Genomic DNA, 24,379 nt, shown 5'->3' with positions numbered 1-24,379 from the left:
ACAAGCTCTCCTTCACATTAATGATACATGCAGAACATAAACAACAGCAGCATTAAAAATGATACTCACATACATGAACTTTGACCCTGCAGACACACAGAATATGTCAAACTACATATAAGCACTGAGACCAAGATGATTGTTATTATTATGTGCTTCCTGTGGTCACATCAGAAATCAGTGCAGCATCCATAATGCTGTCAGCGATGTAAGTAATAAGCAGCGTGCAAAGAGATTTTCTTTTCCAAATAAATAACATAGAAAAATAAAATGTTGGGCAGCAAGCTCCTCTGCTCATTTGTTGCTGAGCAACAAATGAGCAGAGGAGCTTGCTGCTGTTAGCTGCATCTAGGCGAGAAGCCGTCTAAATCTGGAAACCGTTGCTGACTCTCTGCAAGAACATGAACGTGTTCCTTTAAACGCACACTCAGAAATATCGTACTCGATGTTCCCGACACTCAGGATCCGATCCGTCTATTTCAACAGGATGCGAGCTTGATTGTTTTGCTCCGCTTTCCTGATGAGTTTGAGTTCATCTTAAAAATATTCCGCGCTTGTTTTTGAAGTCACTGAACTCAAGAAGCTGCAACTTCTCATCCTAATGTTTCATATTGTTCTTTTTTTTTTTTTGGACAGATGGATTTTGACATGCTGAGGGTCTGGAGGGCTCAACATGCGCTCTCTGCCCCTTGCTTTGCTTCACTCTGGCGCTTTGTGAAGGACTATTATAAAAGATATGATGTAAGTGTCTCTTGTGCTGTTAAATTACAGCGAGCAGCCATTGAAGCCTGACTGGGATGTTAGAGGAGAGAGGAAGAAATGAGTTAGCTGTTGTCAGGGAAGCAATTTCCATTACAGACGTGGTTGAATTATACCCACAACACCTCCAGGAGGCCCCCGCGGTAAATCCAAGCCCAGGCCACGCTCCGCTACGTGGCCTCTTGGCTCTCATCATCCCCTGCCTGCGTTAGATTTACGCCACACGACATGTCAGCCAGTAATTTCCCAACTTCATCATCAGTCTCAATAAAAGAGCTAATGGGACGCCTGACCCGCAACAAAAACAAGTTTGGTTTCACTCTCCCAGCTAACACAGCCTTTGGCTAACAGCTAACTGCGTAACAATATACAGCCAATCCATCATTTCATGACTTGAGCTCATCTCCGAACCAACTGATTTGCATGCTGACAAATACGCCAAGTACGAATTAGGATGTTTTAAAGAGACAATTCAAGGCTGCTGAGCTATTTCTTGGCTCGTCTCCTTTGGTTTTTTTGGCAGCCGAGAGTTGATTTGGCAAAAAAAGATTAAAAAAAAAGTCTTTCGATGCTAATTATTACACTCGATTGACCAGCTAGAAAACGTTTATCTCTGACGCCCAAATCCTGTTAAGACCAAATGTGCTCCGGCTTTTAGGGAGTGAAATACAGTCCTCGCACTGAAACATACATATGTGTGTGACTCTGTGTGTGTGTGTGTGTTTGAGGCCATCTCAACCAGAGCCCATAATGAGAAGCCACAGGCTGCAGGACAAGTCATTAGTATTATCTCCCTGTGGAAGGGAAGGACGCAGCAGGCGGTGGATCTCTGTTTCGTATCCAGAGCAGCACGGCCATCTCTCACTGTCTCCCTCCACCTCTGTCCTTGTGTCTCTCCGTCTGTCACTCCCAGCAAGTCCCCAGAAAGGTGTTACGGATATATTTAGTCATCTACTTCCCCGAATTCACCATTAAAGCGACAATTTAGCTGTCATGTTGTCAACAAACCGCTGCGGTTTTTGATTTTCCCCGCTCAGCTCCTCCAGCTATAGCTGCTATTTTCTTTCTCTTTCTTCCTCAATCTCTTTTCTCTCCCCGAGCTCGAACGCAAACACAATCTGTCACGCTGTCAAGAAGCCAGTTAAACAACACAGACATCTGAGATTCGCCACATTGGGGCCCCGAATGCGAGCGAGAACATGTGGAGGAATGCTGCTCGCTGCACGCTGCGCGACACAATACGGCCCTCGGCCACGGATTAAGGCCGTGGCGTGACACCTCCAGCAGCGTGCGACTTATGTAACATGGGAAGAGAACGTAATGAGGAGGTGTTGGCGATGTGGCCTGGGGGGAAAGGCAGGGGGGAGCAGAAAGGTCAGTGAGCTCAAGTGGTGGGGTGTGGATGGAAGCAACATTTCTTCCTGATGTGAGGAAAAACAATGGGTGCAGAACTGTGAACGTACTGCATTTTACTGTTTACGTTTCACTACAGCTGTGTGGCAGACCGGGAACAATATGTGCTTTAGCGTCTCACTGAAGGACGCGAAAACCCTCCTCTGCCACCTGAGCTCCAGCTTGATATTCGCCGGTGCGCTGCCTTTATGCAACAGGTTCATTTTCCGCTGGAGCTCCTTGCATTTGCCATGCACAGAATTGCCTCTTCGGATGTGCATAAATACATTGAGTTATTGTTGCGAATAGCGACAAAGAGAGGAAGCAACCCTTGGAAAAAAGGTACACTTATAGAACGCTAATGTGTTTTTAGAACGTTTCGACGGGGAACATAATTGCGTGATGTTCGCAGACATTTTTCCAGGTGAGGTAAGTGGTGCATATTTCTCCCTCGCCCGGCTCGTCGAGAGGCCGTGGATGGTGGATGTGCAGAGTGCAGGACTTTGACATTGAGGGCCAGTTTTCGCAGGAGGTTCCAGATCATGCAACAAAAGCACTTTGTTATACAAACTTACACAATACTGATCTTTCCACACACATTTACTGTTCGAAATAAAATACTAAAAACTTCATTTCTAGGAGAGAGGATTGCTTAATATATGCACATTTTTTAGTTACAAGATGGTAGTTTGCAGCACAGTGCGTACACAAAACGTGTATTTTATGCTCATTTAAGACCAAAACGTTTGACTTTTACTGTTGAAACTGAAGAAGAAACAAGAAAAAGGATTGAACTCATGGTCCATTAACTTCCAGGTCAAGGTACATTAATACACACTTTTATCTCATTTTTCCTATTCCAATGCAGCATCCGAACTCAACACAGAAGCAAACGTGCACTGTTTGCTTTTCCCTCTGGCTTCCTGTAAAATTTAAGCTCGCTAAGAACATTTTATTGACTACTTTTTACCACTTGCATCTGCGGGAGCTGAGGATGAGATCATCCAGCTCACTCTCATTCAACTATCTTTTAAAGACGGCTGGGATTTAATATTTTGTTTTAATTAAGGTTTGAGCGCGTGTCGGTAATGACTTGCTCTTTCCTTACGCGTGCGTATTGCATGTGCAAAGTGTGCAGCGCATGCAGGGACAATTGATGAGTTTAACGTTACGGCAGATGCATCTCGGATGTTGACTGCTACCAATAAGCACTATATTATTATTATTATTAGCGTTATTATGTCTTATTGTTGTTGCCTGAATGTGGTTTATCACAGGGTGGGAGGATATTTGACCTGAGGCACCGCACGCCGTCGTGCTCTTGATTCAGCACGACACTGTGAGGCCATCTGTGTTTGGACATGCAGGTCAGCGGGAGTCACTTCAATTAGTATTCTGTGTTTATGCACTGTGCACAGTTCGTTCCAGTGTAGTGATCAATAACAGAGAGACGGCTCAAAAAATAATCATATGATCAGGGGCATCCTGAGGATTAAACCTCCTGACTGGCTGAGATTCAAGAAAAACAAGAATTTACTCTCTTAGATAGTTTTCATAGATGATTGTTTTAGTTAATTTAATTCTGCTTTCTTTTTTTTTTCATTTAATTCATTTATTTTAAGATTTGAATTTAGATTATATTTAATTGAATTGAATTGAACATATTTTCTAGTTAGATTACTGACATTTTTAGTTTGATTTATCTATTTAATTTAAATTTAATAGACTGGATAAAATTTAAATAAGGAAATTCTGTTTATCATTTTACGTAATTTCATTTAATCGTTTTCGATCATAATGCAGTGCTTTCCATTTTTCACGAAGTATGACTAAAACATTAACTGAATGAATAAAATGTGCTCGTGCCCATGGCCTTGAATGCATCACGGATTCTCCGAAAGTCTCTCGGCTGTATGTGTGATTTGCTTTTTTCGTAAAAAACTCAAGTGAAGACACTCATTTTTCGGAACAGGGCAAACAACTGAGTTTTGTATCTGCCTGAGCAACTTCTTCTCCGCGAGATGAGATTATCAGAGGACCAGGATTCCTTTAACTTTGATGAATTCACTGTAATTCCGCAGACAGCAGCCCCCTTTAGAGACTACAACCTTGGCGAATAAATGGTTTTAATATATATGGAATTGATAGTGGCCGCCGCTCTTCGCTGACAAATGCTCAGGGACTGTAATGAAACCTCAGGTGGAGAGATTCTCATTTTCTTCTGATGTGCTTTCCACAGTGCTCTGAACTTTTTCACTCACACCTCTGTGAACTTGTGTTTCCTCCCCTGGTTGGAAGGTCACATCAGTCCTCTGCTACGACGAGCTTTTACTCTCAAAGAAGCTGACAAGCTGACAAGTTAGCGTTGTCTTTCTAGCCAGACGGGAACAATCAACCTGAACCGATGACTAAAAATGTCGCTAAAAAATGCCGATAGCGAACGTGTATTAACTAAAATGCTCATGTTTAAACACTAACAGCCCTTGGTTAAGGTCAAAAGAGTCAAAAAGATGTGGAAATAACAGATTTTTTTGGCCACTTGGGGGCAGCAGAAACAAGCTGTGAACGTATTGCCATATTAACTTGCAAGCAAACAGTGTTTATTCACACATCCAGCAGTGACAGATTATACAAATCTGACACAAACAATGTCTGGTTGGTCCAATATTCACTCTCTTGGAGCTGTTTTTGGTCTCCACTGAATCCAGAGGGAAATATTTGATTCTTTAGCTGCTAAGTGCTGCACTAAAACCACAATATCTTTACCAACTTAATGGCATTTATTGGCAGAAATGGAATATAAATGACCTGAAAATGAGAATCATTGTTACCTAAGAATAAGTTCTTTATATCTACAGCACACTATAACACAAGTTATCACCTGGTTGTCATTTCAACTGTTAAGCTAACAGTGTTACGTTAACAGGTTGTTTCTGCTGCCCCCAAGTGGCCAAAAAAAATCAGTGACCACGGTTGAGTTTCAGTTTCTTGTAAATGCCCTTTCATCACATTTTTTGGCAAGTAACTCAAAAGAAAAACAAAACAAAACACAGAAATACTCTAAATGGGACTCCAGGAGGGATCCAGTCGATCTTTTTTTTTTTTTTACCTTTATTTTGGCAAGTTTAAATTCTGCCCTCTCAAAAAAATCGAGGCGTCCAGCTTGGAGTAAAAAAAATAAACCTCAACGAGCGATGCTGTTCAAAGTGAGAAATGAGCGTCATGGTGTTAAGACCCGCTGTTCTTCAAACCAGCTCTCGAGCCTGAACCTCTTTGAATTCCTGTCGGTGATGAAGCAGCCAGACGCGACCAGCTGTTCCATCCAAGCTCCACCTGACCAACGAGCACACAGATTTCATTCGTCGAAGATAAAAACACTCTCACGCGGCCCCTCAAACTTACACACAACCATCATCTCACCACTTTTTTTTTATCACCCCATCCTCACCTCCCGATTCTCCTCCTGAGCTTCACCTCCGTGCCTCCCTCATGTGAGCTAACGCCAGCAGGCCTCCTTTCAATGTGAAGATTCTCAGCGCGGCGAGCATGCAGCACTCACCGCTGATCCACGTGGCCTCGGGGTCGTGGACGCTGAACTCCGGCTTGTACAGATCCGCCACAGTCAGCCTGGACTTGCTGCTGCCTGGGAGCTCCACTGGGGAAAACACAGCAAACTCCAGTCGAGTCCAGCCTGTTCTTACAACTTCAGAGCAAAGGACAGAACTGAAGGGGGAAACAGCAGTAAACCATGTACGCCTGACATACCAGGTGTGAGGACGACCACGGACATGGTGATGAGCGAGCAGACCACCACGATCACCAGCAGAGAGATGGCGATGCCCTTCCAGTTCCTCTGCGGGGGGCTGACGTCCACGAACTCCTGCGGTCACACAAAAACAAGTCACCGTGATTGTTGGACATCTGAAACCATGACTCGTGACCAAATACCTGCAAAACTGACGGCATTCCCAGCAGCCTCAGCAGGATTTTCCGATGGTGAGCATGACGTATTATACTTTCAGGGAATCAGATATTTGCCTAACTTTGGGAAAGGGACTGCAAAGAGTCACAAACAGACTTACTGAGGAGACGTTTGGTGTCATTCTAGGGTAAGTAAACCAGGGGTGACTCCAGTTTCTCAAACATTGACTCATGTGTTCCTTTTTTTCTTGTCAGAAAGCTGAAAGCAGAAGACCAGAAGGCTGTTTTTGACTGTCTGAATAAACAGAATGAGGCGACGTTTCATGTTTGCATTGGATATAAGATGCAAAACAGAATGAAATCCTTTTCATCGACGATTCAAGCGACCTCGTTGGCAGTGGTCTTTAGTATCTGACCGTAATTGATTTTTGAATCTAGCTGTCCAGCTCAGACGCCTGTGCAGCTCCTCGTCCTCGCCGTCCACCCTGAAGAGCCATCAGAGTAAAGCTTTTGTGCAAAATAAAAAACACGACATGAAAAGTGCCATCTGAGCATTTGATTGTACATTTTCGGCCTTTGAGATGGCGCTCTTATCCGCGCCGCAGGCACAAATTCAGTGCTTTGCTAAAAGACTCTAGGACGTCCAAAATGCTTCATACGGCGGCATTTCTGACCCAGCTGCCGAGAAGCTACCAGGTTACATCACTTCTCTGGCCTGATTTTGTTCTCTCTGGCTTCAGGCGACGATGATGAAAGTTACCTGCAGCCAGGACGTTAACGCGAGAGAGAAAAGAGGAGATAATGATGCAAGGAGGGCTTTTGTTTCAGCCTCGGATTTGGCCAGAATACGGGCGTGGACGTGCGCTCGGAGGCTTCCAGCAGCGACACTGCAGGGATCTGTAATGGGTAGCTGTCACATGGTTTTTATTTCACCATTCTTCAAAGCTTCAGAGAAAGACAGGAAAGGTGCATCAAGGAAGACAGTGTGAAGCCTCTTTCACACATCAAACGTGGCAAACTGGATGCCGACTTCCAGCAGCACTGCTTCTTCCCTTTGTAAAACTTATATATCGAGAGGTGAGCGAGAAACGCGTTTCGTACTGGAGGAAAAAGCTTGAGAAGAGGCAGAAAAATCTTGATCTGAAGCACTGAGTTCGATGAGAAGAGGGATACCACTCTTGACCTGTATGCTAAATATGAAGCTACAGCCCAGTAGCCAGTTTAGCTTAGCACAAAGACTGGAAACAGAGGGAAGCAGCTAGCCTGGTTCTCTCTGAAGGTAATAACACATGCAGTCTGAGATGTTCAGGAACATTTCCTGCATGGGGTCACGTGTGAATGGGAGCGGGGATCGACATTCAGGGAAATCTGTCCCAGAAGTTCAACCAGTGATAAATGTACAGTATGTAAGTCCTCTTGGTTTCAGATACATTGTACTGCACAATAACTGTATGTAGTGCTGTGTTTAGTGTCACATGTACTGTCAGTGAGGTGGAAACTGCATTCTTTGCACACCACTGGGCCATCGACTGCTGTATTAGTTCAACGTCTCTGAGCTAATTCTGTGCATACTACGTGTGTGTGTGTGTGTGTGTGTGTGTGTGTGTGTGTGTGTGTGTGTCAGCAAGCTGTAGCAGACACAGTCCACTGCAACAGTCTGTTGATCAGACTCACTTCAGTGGAAAGTAAAGCAAGCAGGGAAATCTAGAGTGCGCGGTGGTGTTTGTTTGCGAGTGTGTATTTGTGTTTATGAGTGTGTGTGTGTGTGTGTGTGTGTGTGTGTGTGTGTGTGTGTGTGCTTGAGAGCAAGAGAGAGAGAGAGGGAGTCAAAGGGATAAAGACGCAAAAATAGATCGACAGACTGAATCTATAGAAGACAAAGATGTTGATTTTCAGCTCCAGCATTAAAATGCTGCTTATGTGTCGATGCATCAGCATTAAGAATCAAATAAAGTTAAAAAAAAAAATCACTTACAGGAGACATTTCACTCCCTGACGAGCACTTTGAAACTTTAAGTGCATGTCGCTGATAATACTTTTGCACTTTTTCTCGAGTAGGAAATGAATGGGGTGGTCAGACTCGGAGGTACAGACAGATGAACGCTTCCTGCTGCACTGCAATCAGCACAGAGACACAGGATGTCAGCTCTTTACCAAAATAAAACTGAAAAACTGAGAGTTTGACATACTTTCTGACTTATTTCAAGTGTTTGGGACTATTTTTTACATCATGCACTGCACTGTGGCTCCTGTTTTATTCAGTTTAAACCTATGTTTATCTCCTATTTCACTCATTTTAAATAGCATTTGTATAGAAGCTGCTGTATCTAACGACTTTAGGCGTCACTCACATGATCAAACAATATGAGATTATAGAGCTTCATTTCTCACACTGACAAAAATCATCAACAACATCAGACGTCACGCAGGCAGAAATCACAACTTTGTGTGTGGATCCAGTCCTGGAAATAGAGGGAGCGGTGTAACGTTGAATGATGCTTACACACCAGTGCGTCACTAAGAAAGATCCAGTGATGTAACATATACCCTGAAATGGGCCGTTCTGCATAACTGCATTACTTTTGGTACTTTGAATACTTGTTCCACTGCTGACAGTCACAACACTTCCATCAAAATATACATGCAACATGAAGACCCACCACAAATCAGTTCAAAACCATTACAGTTGCAGAAATACTCCCGAGTTGTAATGTGCTGTAGCTTTTACCTTAATGCACTTCAATGCATTTTTACATTTTAACCCTCTTCCCACATTAATCCAAAGCATATTCCATGCGAGCAGCAGCACCAGAGCATGTATAAGCACAGTTTTCACAGAGTGTCCTTGCAAATTGTATCACAGGACGACTGGAGCGCCTGTCCACACTGATGTATCTCCTCCCAGCTGTGGATCAATACAAACAAATATGTCTCTCTTTCGTTTTGAGTGCGTACCTCATCCTGCAGCGCCTCTTTCGGCTTCTTCTTGGTCGGATCTTTGGACGCCGTCATTGTAGCGGAGCCACGGTCCTCCTGCTCAGCCTGAATCCAGCGGCTCTCCCGGTAAAAGCATCCAAACCTGTCGGCGCGTCAATTTAGCAGCCCGAGCGGCAAGTTGCCCGGAATCAACACCAGGGCGACTTCCGAGTGTGACTTTCAAAATAAAAGTTACCACACAAGCCACACGTTCTTGTGTTTCAGTAAAATCTACATTAGTTTCATCGTCCAACTAGTTTTTATTCTATTTCTTGTTTTTAGTTGCACTTGGTTTTTATTATGTGCTTTTTCTGTCTAAGCCCTATAAGGTAATATTTATTTATTTATTTATTTATTTATTTCCCCAGTTGAAGCTCTAAAATAAATATAAGATAAAGTTAGGCTAGAGAAGGTCTTTATTTAGGAAACAGTGCAAGTATGGAATATCACTATGGTGCAAATCCAAAATATGTACAATGCTAAAATAAATAAATAAATAGAAACAAAGTAATGGCGAGGATTATAAGAATATGTATTTGTGTGTGTTTGTGTGCGTGTTTGCCTGTCTGGGAATTTTTTTTAGCTACCATAGCTTTACTCCATTTGCTGTTTCAAGAGTTTTTTTTTTTTGGTTTTTTTTTGTCATGGGCTTTTATTTTCTTATTTAATGGACACATCCGGTGTCACGGGCCGGGGTGAATGTAGCGCTGTCCATGGTGCTGAAAATCCAATCTGTCTGCAGGGCTGACAGATACTGTACAGCACTGAAGGTACTATTGTTTCAAGGTTGTGGAAATTACTAAAGCGGTAGTATTACTGCAAACTCTGAGAACAAAAATCAATCTTACAAAAGCAAGTACAGAAGTAAGAAGGAGTGGGAAAGCTATTAAAGTATTAGCAACAATGGCCCATGACAGAATCGTATATACAGCATTAAATCACTGGATTAGAATGAGTAATGCATTAATGAGTATCACCTGCAACATGAATCCTTTAATGTTGCAGCTGATATAAAGGTTTATATATATATTAGATCTAAATAAAATATTACCTTTACATACAATTACACATCATAATTTATTAGCTAAGCGCAGCACTTGAGTAAATGTACTTAGACATCAACAGGAGAATGGGAATAATGGGAATGCATCTGCGGGGAGGAACCCGAGTCGGTCATTATTTGAGTCGTTCATTCAACTTAAAATCATGTCTGTGTTTCAATTAATTCCTGGCAAATGATGCTGCAGGAAAATGAAATTAAGCATCATCCCATCACATTCTTCACAGACCTTTTGTCTCTGATACCAGAGCTGTGAGATTGCAGCATTTACGATTTGCCTGTGAGTTCGTATCGCAGTGTAATACTCCCATGGGGACTTACAGTGTGTCTTGCACTTTGTGGTATTTTTACCTCTGATGATGTCACTCCACTACTCCTACAGTATCGCCTCAGGGACTAAGAGATCATCTGTGATGTCTCACGTTAGAATATCCCTCGGAAATAAATTCTGGGATTATAGTTGGAGCTGTCATCAGAGAGGGAACCGGACCGAGGCCTCGTCTGAAATCCCTTCAGAGGCTAATGAAGCGGGACAGTGGAGCAGATCAGTAACCAGCTGGCCTTTCCTGCTGCCAAGTGACTGGATGCAAACTGATAGGTGTCACAGAGAAAGCCCTGAAGACCCCCAGCCAACACACACACTGCGCCCACTATCCCGTCCAAAAAGATAAGAGGAGGCGGGGGGAATGAAGACAGAGGAGTCGACGGTGAATGTGTTTTATGTGTCCATCCACACTTCAAAGGTCCAAATGCTCCCAAAATGGCCGAAAAATGGCGCTGAGCCCCGCCCACTGAGTTACTGCTGCTATGCCTGACAAAGATGGCGTGTTTAAGCTTCCACTCGTGAGATGTGAGCTCAGCCTTCGAGAGTCCAGGAGTGATGGTAGTGAGTAAAAGTCATCAGATGTGCGGTAGCTGCGTGTGTCTGATGGAAACCAAATGAGCGGCGTCAGCGCTCGAATGAAGACGGGAGGGAGAGGGCTCGAGGTCAACGAGCAGGCCGCGGATCGAAAATTCAGAAAAGGCAGAGGGGAGGCAAGGATGAGCAAATGGAAGGATGGGCAGAGAGAGAGAGGGAGGAAAAGATCCCCATAGCTTTGGTTTGGACTCTCTTCACCATTAAATATTTAACAGGCGGATTCAGAGACCACATGGAAATGATCTTTGTCTCCCTCTCTGACCTCTGCTGGTGTTTGGTAAGTTCGCTGATGTCCCCAAGGCACAGATCTCCTCCACAATCTTCAGACCACATCCTAGATGGTGCGCTCGTGCTTGTGTGCGTGCATATGCATTACTTATTCAAACACTGTCTGCATTCACTGCTAAACTGTGCGTGTTCATCTGTGCGTCTTGCAGCTGAAACAGCCATCATTGTTTATATGGAGTCTGCAGAACCAAATGTGTTTTATGGAGACTGTGATTTGATTGACTCGACAGGAAAATTGATATTAAACTGTTCTATCGTCTGTTTTGTGCTGTTACAGCTTTGTTTTATGACTTTTTTTTTTTTTGGGGTGCTTTTTCTCGTGAAATATTAAGTACTTCTGCGCCTCTTCACCTCCTCTAAAAAATCGAACACGGCGACCTGAGGATGTTTCTCGCCTTGGCTGTGTCAAGACCTTCTAAAACCAATTTTACTGAGAGTGGGACATAACTGAACCTTTAAAGCACTGAACTGCGCTCAGATGCATCGTCTTCCAGTGGAAAAAAAAAAAAAAGGCTGTTATTTCTGCAAAGCTTCGACCGCTGTGCAGCCTGTACCAGAGGCAGCGCTGCTTTGTTTTAATGGGTCATGAGCCAAAGCGGTTGAGAGTCCTCCTCCTCGGGTCTCGAAACCCTTCTGGGTTTTCGCTCCTGCCGTCTAACCAGGGAGCGCTTTACACCGGGGACGCCAGGTGAATGTAATTAACCTGCAGCCAGGATGGAAACCTGCAGGGCTCTCAGTCTGGCACCGCTGAGGTTTGGATGAAAAGTGTTTTTTTTTTTAGATAAGGAAGGTTCCTGTTGTGGGTTAATTGACCCAGAAGGATCTGAGGCAAAGTCCTGATAAGAGCAGGTTCAAGTCTGGAAACACTGAGGCAAAGCGCTTCACTGCTTCTCTCCCTCTGCTTCACGTAACGCAACTTTAGTTGGATGTGATTGTCTTTCGCGACAGTTCTTGAGATTCCTCCTTCCTGCCACAACTTCTCTACACAACTGTGACAAAGAGGAAGATGACATTTTTTCCCGTGTGCATTTAAAGAATATTGCAGGTTATTTTAAATCAAGAGCCAACAAAAATGCATGCCCTCGAACGCATCGTCTTCTTTCCTTCCTCCCAGTCTGTCCTCAGACATCAACCTGATAAATATCATAATGAAAGGATAAACAGTTCCACACTTAAATCCCCTCCTTGGATATGAATTGACATCCCTGAAACTTTGTGACTGCGTTAAATCTCCTCGAGGCCTGAATGTCAATTTATAGATGTGCAAAAAATTGCAAACAGCGAAGGCACCAAGACAGTAAGCTGTGTGTGTGGGAGTGTGGGGCTGCTGGCAGATGACAGCCATGTACCTGCAAAACATGTTAGTCATCTCCATGAAGACACACGTGGATATTTTAATCTCTCCACCGTTTCTTAGATTTGTATTTGTTCATGTTTCTATGAGTTTTGTCCGTTCCCAGAAATGATTAGAAATGAATTTAATTTGTTAAACTCATTAAAAGGACTGACTTTCGGGTGGTTTAATTCATGCAAACTGAACAAATAATGAATGTCGGCGGGGATGTGGAAGGCGATCCACGATGTTGACCCAGAAAAAGTCAGTCGGGGTCCACTGATTGGTTCGTTAACCTGCCTGAAGCCCTGATTGGCTTCAGTCACCCGAGCGTCCTGAGAACGATGATTTATTTCAAAGAGTAAACTGCGGCATTGTCAGTTGTTTCCGATGGGGTTTCACCGTGCGACGCCTTGACCTGGAGGGACTCCTGAGCCATATTAGTGTCAGAGTGTGACCGCAGATGTCTTCGTTAGATCCAAAGACCAGAGTCCAGGGTCCGACCCGGCCAGAAATGGGTCTCTAGGCAGCACTGGCTGCAGATTGGGTCAGACCTGCTTTGCGGAGAAAGAATAATAAAGCCAGTCTTTATTCAGTGCAGCCTTATAATAGTGGTCAAAAGCCAGTTCAAGGTTTTCCCAGCTAGCCGGCAAACTGGGTTTAGCTAGACTTCGGAAAAAGACCTGGAGATATGTGCACACCAGACAGTCCTAAACGCTAACTAAATCTCCATTTGACAGCCGATGGTTGAACCCCTGACCCCCACATCAGTCTGATGTCAGAATCAGGCCCAGCTGTGCAGAGACTTCTCTCTCAAGGTTTTTTTTTTCATGCATGACACAAGTATTTTGGCGCAACCCTATGAATCTCCTCCAAAAGAGGCTTTATTACTCCTTTGCTTCATTTGTGCTGTGTTGGAGCAGCCCTCACCTGTGGTCATGAGATTTGGGGAGTGACTGAACCAATGAGATCGTGGATCCGAACCACTGCGGGGCGGCTAGGGGCGGCCTCAGAGACAGGACGAGGAGCTCAAATACCCAGAGGGAGCTGCTCCTTTGCAGGTGCATTGTATCAGGATGAGTCCTGGGCACCTTCTTCTGGAGACGGGGTCAACCCAGGCCACATTGAAGAGGTCTGATCTGGTTTGGGGATGCCTCAGAGGGAGCTGGAAAACATGGCTGGAGAGAAGGACCCCTCCTCTTTTGTTCAAGTTTTTCTCTGCTTCATAATAGACCTGCATTACGTCCTCTATAAAATATTATTTAGTTGAGAACAAATGTCGGCTGAGACGAATGATTCCAGTTTTTCCATTGGCTAAACGGCGCACGGCGCATCCTCAGCACGCTGTGTTTAAACCTCACGCCCTGCAGCCCATTCATCACTCGCTCACACACAACAACAGTCTGAGTCCTGACACACTTTGAGTCCCAGAGGACGTGTCTCTGCTTCTCAGAGGCTCGACTCTCCCAGGAGGCAGCGCACACTCCTGGGAGTTTACGATAAAACACACACGTCACTCTCCTCCATTGATTCTTTCCATTCAACACCTTCAATAAGAGCCACAGCGCTGTGATTTCTATAAATAAGAGCCTATTGGCACCTCACCTCCAGGAACCTGAGCTCGGGGTCCATCATGCTGACGCGTCTCCACAGTCAGAACACTGAAACGTGAAGCATCAAACTCAGGCGGCAACGAGACGCTTGCTTCTCCAAGTCCAGTTATTTCTCGAGCTCAAAAGTGCAAAAAACAATCAAAAATGCAACCCGTCTGCAGTGCAATGGGGTAAAAAAAAAAGTACAGTCGGCAAGTGAAAGCCTCCTCTGCTGCTGTTGCCGCCAGCGCGTCTGTCTGTCTGGCTTTTCTATTCAGAGTAAACAGACGTCTGGCACACACACACACACATGCACGCACTCACAAAACCCCTCTGTTCTGGTTTTCACGACTTAAAAAAATGGTGTCATTCATAAGTAAAATCAGTCAACCCAGTTTCACTTGGCATCGTTAGTCTGATTATCTATTAATTCTTTGTCAGGGGGAATTTGCCTGGTGGTGACTCTGAGGCCCTTTGAGCTGATTCGCTCAGTTTCTGTGTTACAAGGACAATCAGACGGAAGTGGTTCAAAGGAAAAGTATTTTCTTGTCCTTGCTTATGAGCTGCAAAAACTGTCATTTACTTCTTTATTTACACTTAAAACTACAACTTGGGGCCCCACTTTTACACTTTGGCTGTCAGCTCTGAGAAGAAACACCAGCAATAAGATGCTCAAATGGGTTCAAACAAGCCAAGAATTATCTAAAGTGCTTTTTTCCCACACCTGAAACGTCGGTAATAATCCCCCATTGGCAAACAAAACCGATCCAGACGTGCATGTTTCAGGGGGAATTTATGCGGCATGCAGTGAAACCGCTGCTCAAAGAGCCCCCATTTGCATGTGAGAAGATTAAAAGGTGCAAATGTCTGACATCTTTAAATCTAGGTGTCAGAGAACAGCGGGAAGGTTGACAGACGGAAAGGAAAATCCTGGAGGGACGCACAGCAGCAGCAGCAGCAGCTCAAAGTCAACTCCACCTGCTCGGAAACTAAAGTGAGGGGTGCTACTGCGCTGGAAGAGACGCTGCTAACGTGTGTTTGATGGACGCTGACTTCCCAGCAGTGCCACAGAGGGGACGCGCTGTCTTTAAAAAGACTTTTCCACGCTCTCGCAGCTCTCCTCTTTCCTCCTTCCACTCTGCCATATTAGCACCCGGAGAGTGGCCGTGAATCACAGAGTTCATTACTGATTAAGAGGAAAGCTTTTATTAGTCGGAGGTGTTACCGCGCTCCTCAGCACTTCCTTATCTCTTTTTATTCAGCTCCACGCTGGACCAACTGCGACTGCTTGGACTTTTTCTAGTTTTTTCGGTGTTTGCACTGACTGACCAAAGCATCCATCACAAGCACAGCAAAGACAATAAGAAAAAAAACAGTGTAAATTAGTGTTTTGTAGATGTGATTATTTGATTGTGTCTGGATTAAATGATCTGTAGCAACACAGGCCGACACACCGTGCGACAGGGGTGGAACTTTTTCCCAACATAACGAGGGAGAAGGTGTCATTACCGAACAGTGTGCGGCCGCTTTGCAGGAGCGCCGCTGGGAAGCGAAGGCGACGGAGACGCAAAGTGAAGGTGCCTGCTGTTTGCAGTGATGGATGCTAACAGCGTTGATGATGGTTATTAGCTGTATGCTAGCAGCTGTTAATTGCTGCAAAGAAAAAAAAAAGTAATCATATCCAGTGTGTTTAGGGGAAAATCTAATTTCCCGTAGTTCCTGATACAGTTTATAGGATGCTATTGTATCGTGCATAAATGCTTGTGTGGTGACAAGAAAAGCAACCTTGACCTTGAAGCTAAACCTGCTGGATTTTCGAACCCTTCACCAGGTGATCCTGCTTCTCCTGACACACCTGCCGGTCATCCCCCTGTTCAAGTTCAACACATGCACCAGCCGCTTCCTCTCCACTGTCCTTTCCACCAGGATCTATTTTTATGCTTTTCTGTTCCCCGTGGTATGACCTGCCTTCCTGCCTGTCCCAGTTTGGCTGCATAAACTGGTGACACAGTGACTGGTCCAGTTAAATGGGAGCAAATGGTGCAAACAGACAGAATTTCCAGAATTATAAAGCTGTTTGCAAAACTGTCAAAGTCAGAATTTCTTTGCATCCAGCTTGTTTTTTAATCTGGTTGTTTCCTGTTCTATTGGCAGATAATTTGGTTTATTTTAAGTAACATTCGCCCCATTTTACAGCGTTTTCTTGTATTTATTAGTGGCTCTAAGCTGAGTGTCGAGCCTCCTCCACATGAATCGCAGCTTTTTTTTTTAACAGACCCTTGCAGGGATCAGTGGAGACATTTGTCACACGAGTCTTGTTCAACAACACCCTGCTTCTTCCTCACCATGTGGGCTTTCAGCGTTCCACCTGCATGAAGTCCCGGAGCCACACGCCGGTACTCATCCAGTGTTCACGTGCAAACGATGGCAGCAGATTTGATTTTGTGGCAGCTGCAGCTGAATGAGGAGAAATGTGGCAGCTTCTGCTTTTGCCTCCGGGCTTCTGCCTTCATAGCAGTGACCTTGGTTTGGGCACTTATATTTCAGAGCAGTCCTGACCTGAGATGATTCTTAATGAGCCGCAGTGTGACTCACTGACCCAAAAATAACACGCTTCAAAGTAAACCTGCAGCAAGAACAAGAGCATTTCAGATAACTAAGAACACAGCTGATGCGTTAAGAGATTTCTTTGTGCGAGTTGAGAGTGGATGGCCTGCAGAAGGTCTCACATTCAAAGCTTTATTTTATGGTTTTATCTTCATGGATGCCTTATTTACATGCCCCTGTGGCATAAACTGACATTTGCACTAGTACTTAAGAAATATCAGGTAATATGTGACAAAAAAAAAACAAAAACTGGAGATTAAATAAGATGAAATATTAAGTGATACAAAACAGAAGACATAAATAATAAAGACAGATACAACCTAAATTATCTTAAGAAGAGAATCTCTGCTTTCTGTTAAATGTTCTCCCTAAATTGACTACATATCACAAGCTTCTCTGTTTTCTCTGAATGAAGCCTGCAGGAATCATCCACAGGCCGTGACGGCAGCGCCGAGCGATGTTGTGCAAGACTGCCATCTAGTGGCGAAAGATTCACTTGCAGCTTTTGTACAGGGGCACTCTAAAAAAAAAAAAAAGTCATAGAAGTCCATAGAAAGAGTGCTTTGTTAATCCCAAAGGGAAGTTTGTTCAAAACCTGAGTGTAAGAGGAGAATAAATCGAGACTAAAACTCTAATATGTGCTGAATACACGCAGCAGAGCAGGATTTTACACAGCATTTTCATATCCTCCCCGTCCAGTGAAAACCACGTGTCTCATCCATGGCAGTAAAATGCAACATCCACATGAATGCAGCAGGTAATGCAGCAAGTCAGGTTTTCACCGCGTAGTATCGCTGCTTTCACTCCAGCGAAGGATCTTCTCCCATCACTGCCATGTGCGCTGCGTTCAGGAACTTGGCAGCGTGATTTCTCTTCTCTCGCACAGCCTGGCTTTCACACAGTGACAGTGTAGGCCGTGCAAGCAGCTCAGCTCTGCATTCAGGATTTCTAAACAACAAATCGCGCGACTCCTTTTTGCCTTTTTCCAAGTGCCGCAGCTCGTTAAGCGTTTAACACATTCATCATAATGCTGTTAAGGCTGTGTTGAGCGAGGGAGGGTTAAATTAGCCACTGAAAGCTTTTCACTGCTAACAGGTTAATGGCAGGTTGACGAGCATCTCAGTCAGTGATGCTCATTGAGATGGGATTAGTCATCTTCCTCCACAGCTCACACGCTAATGAACTTCTTTACTCCACGTCCATCTCCACTCTAACAGATGGCGGTGACGACACGGGGCTAATGCTAATAGTCAGTGATTTTTGACTGCGGCTCAGAACAGGCTGCTAAACCTTGTTATGACGGCAGTCTGTTCAGTTTCACAGATTTTAGGGTTGGGCGTTAAGCCCAGTGAAAGTTCTGAGACTGAAAGAATTAAAAAAAAAGCCAAGTTGTCGCCATGAAAGGACATTTTGGTTTCAATCTTTGCGTGCAAGAAAAAGTGTGGAGAAATACTTCTTTCCAGCAGAGAGTTTTTGGTAAGAAGACTGATTTTTATGTCTGTGTCTAAATATGAAGCTACTTTGGGGAGCTGGAAGCCTGGTTCTGTCCATCAAAAGCTAAATCATGATACATTAATAAGTTAAACAAGCTTAAATGGCATGTTTCCTTCATCTTTTTCACCTTTTGACTGGTTCTCCTTAAATTACATCATCTCGCTGCACCCTCTTTTTGGATTGCATTGAAACTCTTACTGCAGCCCCTCATCACAAAAACCCATGTTTAATGTCAAAGAGGGATTTTCACAGGCAAATTCTTTTGATTGTTTCATCTGAATGACCAAGAAATTTACATCTTTTTATTTCTATTTTTATTTTTTAGCCTTTATCATCTTGTGACCCCTCTAAATGATCACGTGACCCACTCAAGGGGTCTCCAGCCTTAGGTTTACAACCGCCGTTTCACTGAACTGACGTCATTCATTTCCTGATAACGTCGCCCAAACTTGAACTTGAACACTGAAAACTAGTGTTTTTTTCCAAGTCTTGCTCAAGGGCACGTCTGCAGGCGGTACAATGCCAGGCTTTAATTTCCCTGCGGCACATCTGCAAATTCCAGCTCACATAAAACCCTTCTGTCTCTGCTGCGCTCAGCCTCTGAATTCAAGGACAGACTTTCCAGAAGACAGCCTGAGATGTTTTTCCATCACGATCGCCATCGCCAGCTCCGACGATGAAAGGCAAAGTTTCATTTTAAAGTGACATTTTAAAGCTCGTTGCTCTCGACAAGTGACTCACAAGCAAACTCAAGAGTATCAACGCACTCCCACTCTCCTGACCCTGCGCAAATGGGATTTGAATGATATATTCGTATATGATGAAAATGTCCTGGAATGACGAGTTACTTAGCAACAACCAGCGTGATCGTGGCTGCGGCTCATCATGAGAAACAGAGGGAGGGATGATCATAATGAAGATAGAAATTGCAAAAATGCATGCACTGATTTCAAACAGGGATTTCTTCTGTTGCTCTGTGTTGAATGGCAGCTTCACATGTGTAACACTCCTTTTGGCTCGCGTGAAGCTGAAATATATTCCCCAGTCAATCAGGCCCGCAGTTAAACTGCATTCACAGCCTCATATTTCATGTAAAAGCCTTAAATTAATATGTAATTAACCCTCCAGGCCCTGCCGCTTCACATATTTTAGTTAAAATTCGAGAAAATTCACACGGTCAGTGCTGGAGGAAGAGAGGGGTTCACTCAAAGTGAAGAATAAGAATGATCATTTTAATAATCGAGTCATCACGTAAATCATTTTGGAAGAAAGATTCAGAATATTTGCTGGTTCCAGCTTCTCAAATGTGACTTTTCTGTTCTTCTTTTTTCTATTAAATCATCGTAATATATTTGCCTTTCAACTGTTTGTCAGGCGAAACGAGACATATGAAGACATTTTGACTATTTTCTGGCATTTTATTGACTCGGGAAAAAAAAAATCATAAACAATACAATCAATAAAGAAAATAATCATTAGAGGCCATCATGAAAAGACCCATCAGGCCCTGCAGACCTAATGATCATAAAGACGTCTCCAGAGGAGTTTATTTTGTGGACTTTAAACGGGAATTTTGACACCAAACACATCAGGAACTTGAACGCCTCCAGTGCTTCTGTTCATCATTCGCTGGGTCGTGAAGACAACAGCAGTGTCACAGATGTCAGCAATTCATGTTTAACGTCCAAACTTCCATCTGAATTGTACTGCCTCGGCAGTGACTATGTTTAGACTTCACGCCTCCAGAGTACCTTTGATTTGAGAGTGAAATGATTGGCATGCCGGCGAGCAGTTTGGCACCTGTTTTGTTTGGGGCGTGTGAACCGAGGGTCACCACAGCTGCTCTGCTGGGCCTCAGTCTGCGGCGTTCAGAGACGGCGAATTAGCTCAGGTCAACCCAGCAGGTCCCGTGTGGGCTGACAGCCCAACACATCCTGCGCAGGATCCTTTTAAATCCCGAAAAAAGCCGAAAGGCTCAGATTCACACCAACAAATCCTTTCTTTATGAGCATCAGCAAGCTTTGTGGTGGGTAAATTCTCATATGTGGCTACTGCATCCCAAAGAGGCGCCGGTTTATTTATGCACATGGCAGTGGATTACCGAGCTGTGGTTTATGACACAATTAAATCCACTCAGGCTAAATAATGCAAATGAAAAGCAACAGAGCATCCCTCGTCCTTTTCCAGCATGTGCTGCTGTTGTCATGGAGGAGACTTTTTTGCTGATTTTTGATGGCTGTGAAGTCAGTTTTTGGGGTCAGAGTAGGGAAAAGTTTTTTCTTCAAAAGCCAGTGGATGAAAGGAAAAAGTAACAGTGGTCAAGATGGAGGAATGGCTGCTGGAAAAACTTCTAATCTCATGCACCTATGGAGATATTTGTCACCATTTAAAAGCGTAATACAGCATTTTCTGTGCAGAACTTGTGGAAGATGGCAGATTATTCCCACCCTGCTGCTGTGGTGCTGCAGGATTATACTCTGGCTGTTTCGTCTCCCTGTCGGAGGGATCTGCTCGTAGCTAAGTACCACTTTGCATAAACTGCAAGCAATAATGAAGCTCTTTAATGCCGGAGCCTTTAGTCCTTCTCGCTGCTGTCACTGTGTCTCTGCCTTGGATTTTACTGTGGATATCAGCCATAGAACATGAAAAGGTCACAACTGCACTTTGATCTTTCACAAAGACTGAAATACAGTTTGACAGAGCAGCTTTTTTGACAAATAAGGACGTGAATTACCTTTCACATATCAAATAGGAATTGGATTTTAATTTCCTTTGTCTTAATTGTTGTGCTAACCTCCTCTCATTTTGGGTAAATACAGAATATCGTAGCCTAATTTTAGTCCTTAAAGCGGCTAACCGGCATTCAATGAAAAGACAAAACATGCTAAGAAGCGATTATGTTATTTTTGAATTATCCTTTTGAATACCGCATGCATCATTCTGCTGTCCCAAATTCTCACTCAAGCACCAAATGTGGATCAATCCGCCGCTGAAAATAGTCCCCAGCAAATTTCCTGCTGTTTGTGATCCCTTTTCTACCAACTACAGTGCTCAGATGTTTTCAGAAATTAATAAACCTTTTCTAAAGATGGAATACTTCTCAATTCTACTGCGTGACAGGCTCGGGAATACTGACATTAAGAGAAATACACCCTTTAAAATGGCCCAAAGTAATAGATAATAAAATCCTTCAAAATGAAACAACAATGAAATCAAGACTTCTCAGGCAGCAGCTTTTAAAAGAATCTCCCTGAAGAATAAAATGCAAGAAGACAACAAGCATTTGACCTCATTAAGGTCTGATATCGGCCGTATTGTGTCGAGATCAGGCTGAACTGACACACAGGAAATAATAATCCTCCAGTACGACAGAAGCGAACCTCACGCAGCATCGTGTTTTGTCCGCGTTGAACGCAAAAGTACTTCCTGCTTCGAAACTTTGAGTGTTGCATCGGTGCAATTGTGAGGTGCGTGTACTTTTCTTTTCATGCCGCTTTCTGCTTCTACTCCGCTGCATCTCAGAGGGAAACTCAAACTCAGACTTTGACATCCAAGAGATTACAAAATATGCTTTTTGACAAATGAAACAGCTCAAAAGTCGACACACACCCAGCTGAAAGGATCAGTCGATGGAGAGAAAGTCATCTTTTTTCATTGAAGGTGTCACTTTGGGCTCATCATGATCACATTTCACACTAATTTCTGAGTGTTTCCAAAGCAAGCGATCAATGGATTCATGGAGAAAATAATCAGCAGATTGATCCAGAATGAAAACAATCATTAGTTGCAGCCCGATACAAAATAGTTCAACGCTGAGCTCCACCTCAACCAACTCCGAGGGTAAAATCCTGCTTTGACATGAACGCAGGAGTCACAATAATCTACTTTATCTCTTCATGCTTTCAGGACTTTGAAGTTTTGCAGGACTTTAACTTGTAGTGGAGTATTTTTACAGTGTAGTATTATTACTTTTGCTGAATTAAAGGATGGGCATACTTCCTCCACAGAAGCCACAGCAGCAACAAATCCATCCTACCTTGGTATCCTTGGCTGGCTGACAGTCAATCTGATGAGAGACGGATGCAGTTTGGTTCATGTTTGCCCCTCAGTTTCGCTGAAAGCTCCTCTATCTGGTCAAATAACGCTGCACTCGACTCCCAGCAGCTCAATTTGAAAGTTTCCTCCGACTTCCTCCTCGGCTGCTCCTCGGCTCCAAGCTGACCGCAGCAGAAACTGATGCTAATAATACTGAGGAGTGAAGGCTGCAGAGCTGCTGCACTGGAAACGCTCTCCCTGGTCGCTACTGCCAGAGACAATACATTTAAATACACGATCTGTTGGTTCTCTTGTCTCAATGCCACAGTCCGTCCTTCTCTTCTCATCCCTCTCTTCTTCTGCAAGTATGTGCTGCTTCACATGCGGCTGACAGACAGTTCATAAACCAGGATGCTTGCCAGTGCCTCCCACATACGAAGGACGTCTCTTGATCAGAATGCAAATGTGCTCGAGGCAAAGATATTGCAGGCGTTTGGTTTGAGCTTTTACATCGAAAGCTTTTCTCTGACATTCTCATTCGAAGCGACTTACGGCAGTGGTTTAGTGTGTCGGATAAAAGACTTTTTGACAGGCTGATGAATGAACGCTGAGCTCAAACTTTGACCCTGCAAGAACCGGCTGCTCCTTGTTGGATGACAAAAGGGAGAATCCACTTCGTGCAAAAAGGGAAGAGAAGCAGACAGAGAGAAATATTTTTGTAGCTGAAAGCTTCACAGACAGGTTTCTTACTCATGCGCAATGGTGGACGACGCACTCAGATCAGCAGCAATGCAACAGTGTGAGGATGACAAGTAGAAGTCGTGCATTCAAAATCTCACTCAAGCACACAAGCAGACAGCAAAAAGTGACTGAAATGACCAAAAGTACTCCTTATGCAGAATAGCCCATTTCAGACTGAAGGATGAAGGGTTCCTTTCCCTCCTTCTTCAGCTAAATAAACTTGAAAAAGCCTCTTGGATCAGCTGGAAAGCTGAAAACAGGCTGTTTTTTTCCTGAGCTTTTCAGAGATACGTGGTTCTCACGGGACAGCCAGGCTGCAAAACACATGACGATCTCCTAGAATATGATGCATTGCTGCAGATTAAACTAGCAAGAGCATATAAAGCACTTCAAATGAGCTCCATCTTAAACAACCGCAGCAGTAAAATGCAGCAAACACGTTAAAGCGGCAGTAATATTAATCCACAAACAGCAGATAGAAGGAACATTTGACCGGAATATGAGTACTTTTATCATCCTCCAAGTACATTTTGCTGTCATCAGACACATGCAGCTCATACATCATCCTGTCATCACTGTGACTCACATCCATATGCATGTGCACATGTTAAATCCTCGCCCTCTTTCCCAGACTTGTTGTTATTTGTTACAGTAAACTGTTGTCCCTATTAAAAATGCATGACCACGATTCATATTTGATGAGCAGGCGATTCTCCACGCCCGCTAATCACATTTATTGTGGCGCATGATCGCTTTCATCGAGCACGCACAGCTTTTAACAGTATGAACTCTCAGCAGCACAGCTTCTATCGGATTTCCGTTCACAATCAAAGGTTATAAAGGAGGAGGTCAATTTCCAGCTCATGCTCTTTATTGATAGACACAGTTCACTGATTAGACGCTGCAGTGTGCACCAGTCTTTATTTGTAAGATGTGGAAATAACTGTCCACACAACTTCATAAGTGGGAGTTTCTGGTCAGGGTTGGATCAATAATAGTTTCCACATAACGTGAGGGTGATCGCAAAGATGTTGTTCTTGTGAGTGCTTTGAATTTAGAAGAAGAGGAACTTTATGTCCAGATGCAGCTTGTGGCTTCGTCAGAGTCCTCGTAAAAAAGGCATTGCAGGGAGCATTTAAATGAGCTGGATGTGAAGCAAAACACACTTTAAAAGCTTTAAGGTAAGGGAATCCTGTACATGCACCTGCAGGTGGATGGGCTGGGTGTGTGGTCGTGTGGCTTCGGGCCAATCACAAGCCGGC

The 24,379-nt window shown here is 43.9% G+C and overlaps 1 protein-coding gene across 2 annotated transcripts in view; it reads right to left on the bottom strand.

Moving 5' to 3' along the window:
• Positions 1 to 23,128, bottom strand: part of LOC143315741 (inactive dipeptidyl peptidase 10-like) — a 45,815-nt gene extending 22,687 nt beyond the window's left edge. Inside the window, exons 1-3 of one of the 2 annotated variants that reach the window (XM_076723099.1) lie at positions 22,378 to 23,128; positions 5,917 to 6,031; positions 5,711 to 5,806 (exon numbers count right to left, since the gene is read on the bottom strand). In XM_076723099.1, coding sequence (XP_076579214.1) covers positions 5,711 to 5,806; positions 5,917 to 6,031; positions 22,378 to 22,437 — 271 coding nt within the window. In that variant the 5' untranslated portion in view covers positions 22,438 to 23,128. Of the gene's footprint in view, positions 1 to 5,710; positions 5,807 to 5,916; positions 6,032 to 9,027; positions 9,182 to 22,377 lie in introns of those variants that run through there. The other variant, XM_076723100.1, reaches the window with a different exon arrangement.
• Positions 23,129 to 24,379: the final 1,251 nt, after the last annotated feature.

Source organism: Chaetodon auriga, chromosome 23 (assembly GCF_051107435.1).
Source record: "Chaetodon auriga isolate fChaAug3 chromosome 23, fChaAug3.hap1, whole genome shotgun sequence".
In the NCBI taxonomy this organism is placed as follows: domain Eukaryota; kingdom Metazoa; phylum Chordata; class Actinopteri; order Chaetodontiformes; family Chaetodontidae; genus Chaetodon; species Chaetodon auriga.
Note: the sequence above shows the minus strand (reverse complement) of the source record. Positions and strands in the feature narration are given on the sequence as shown.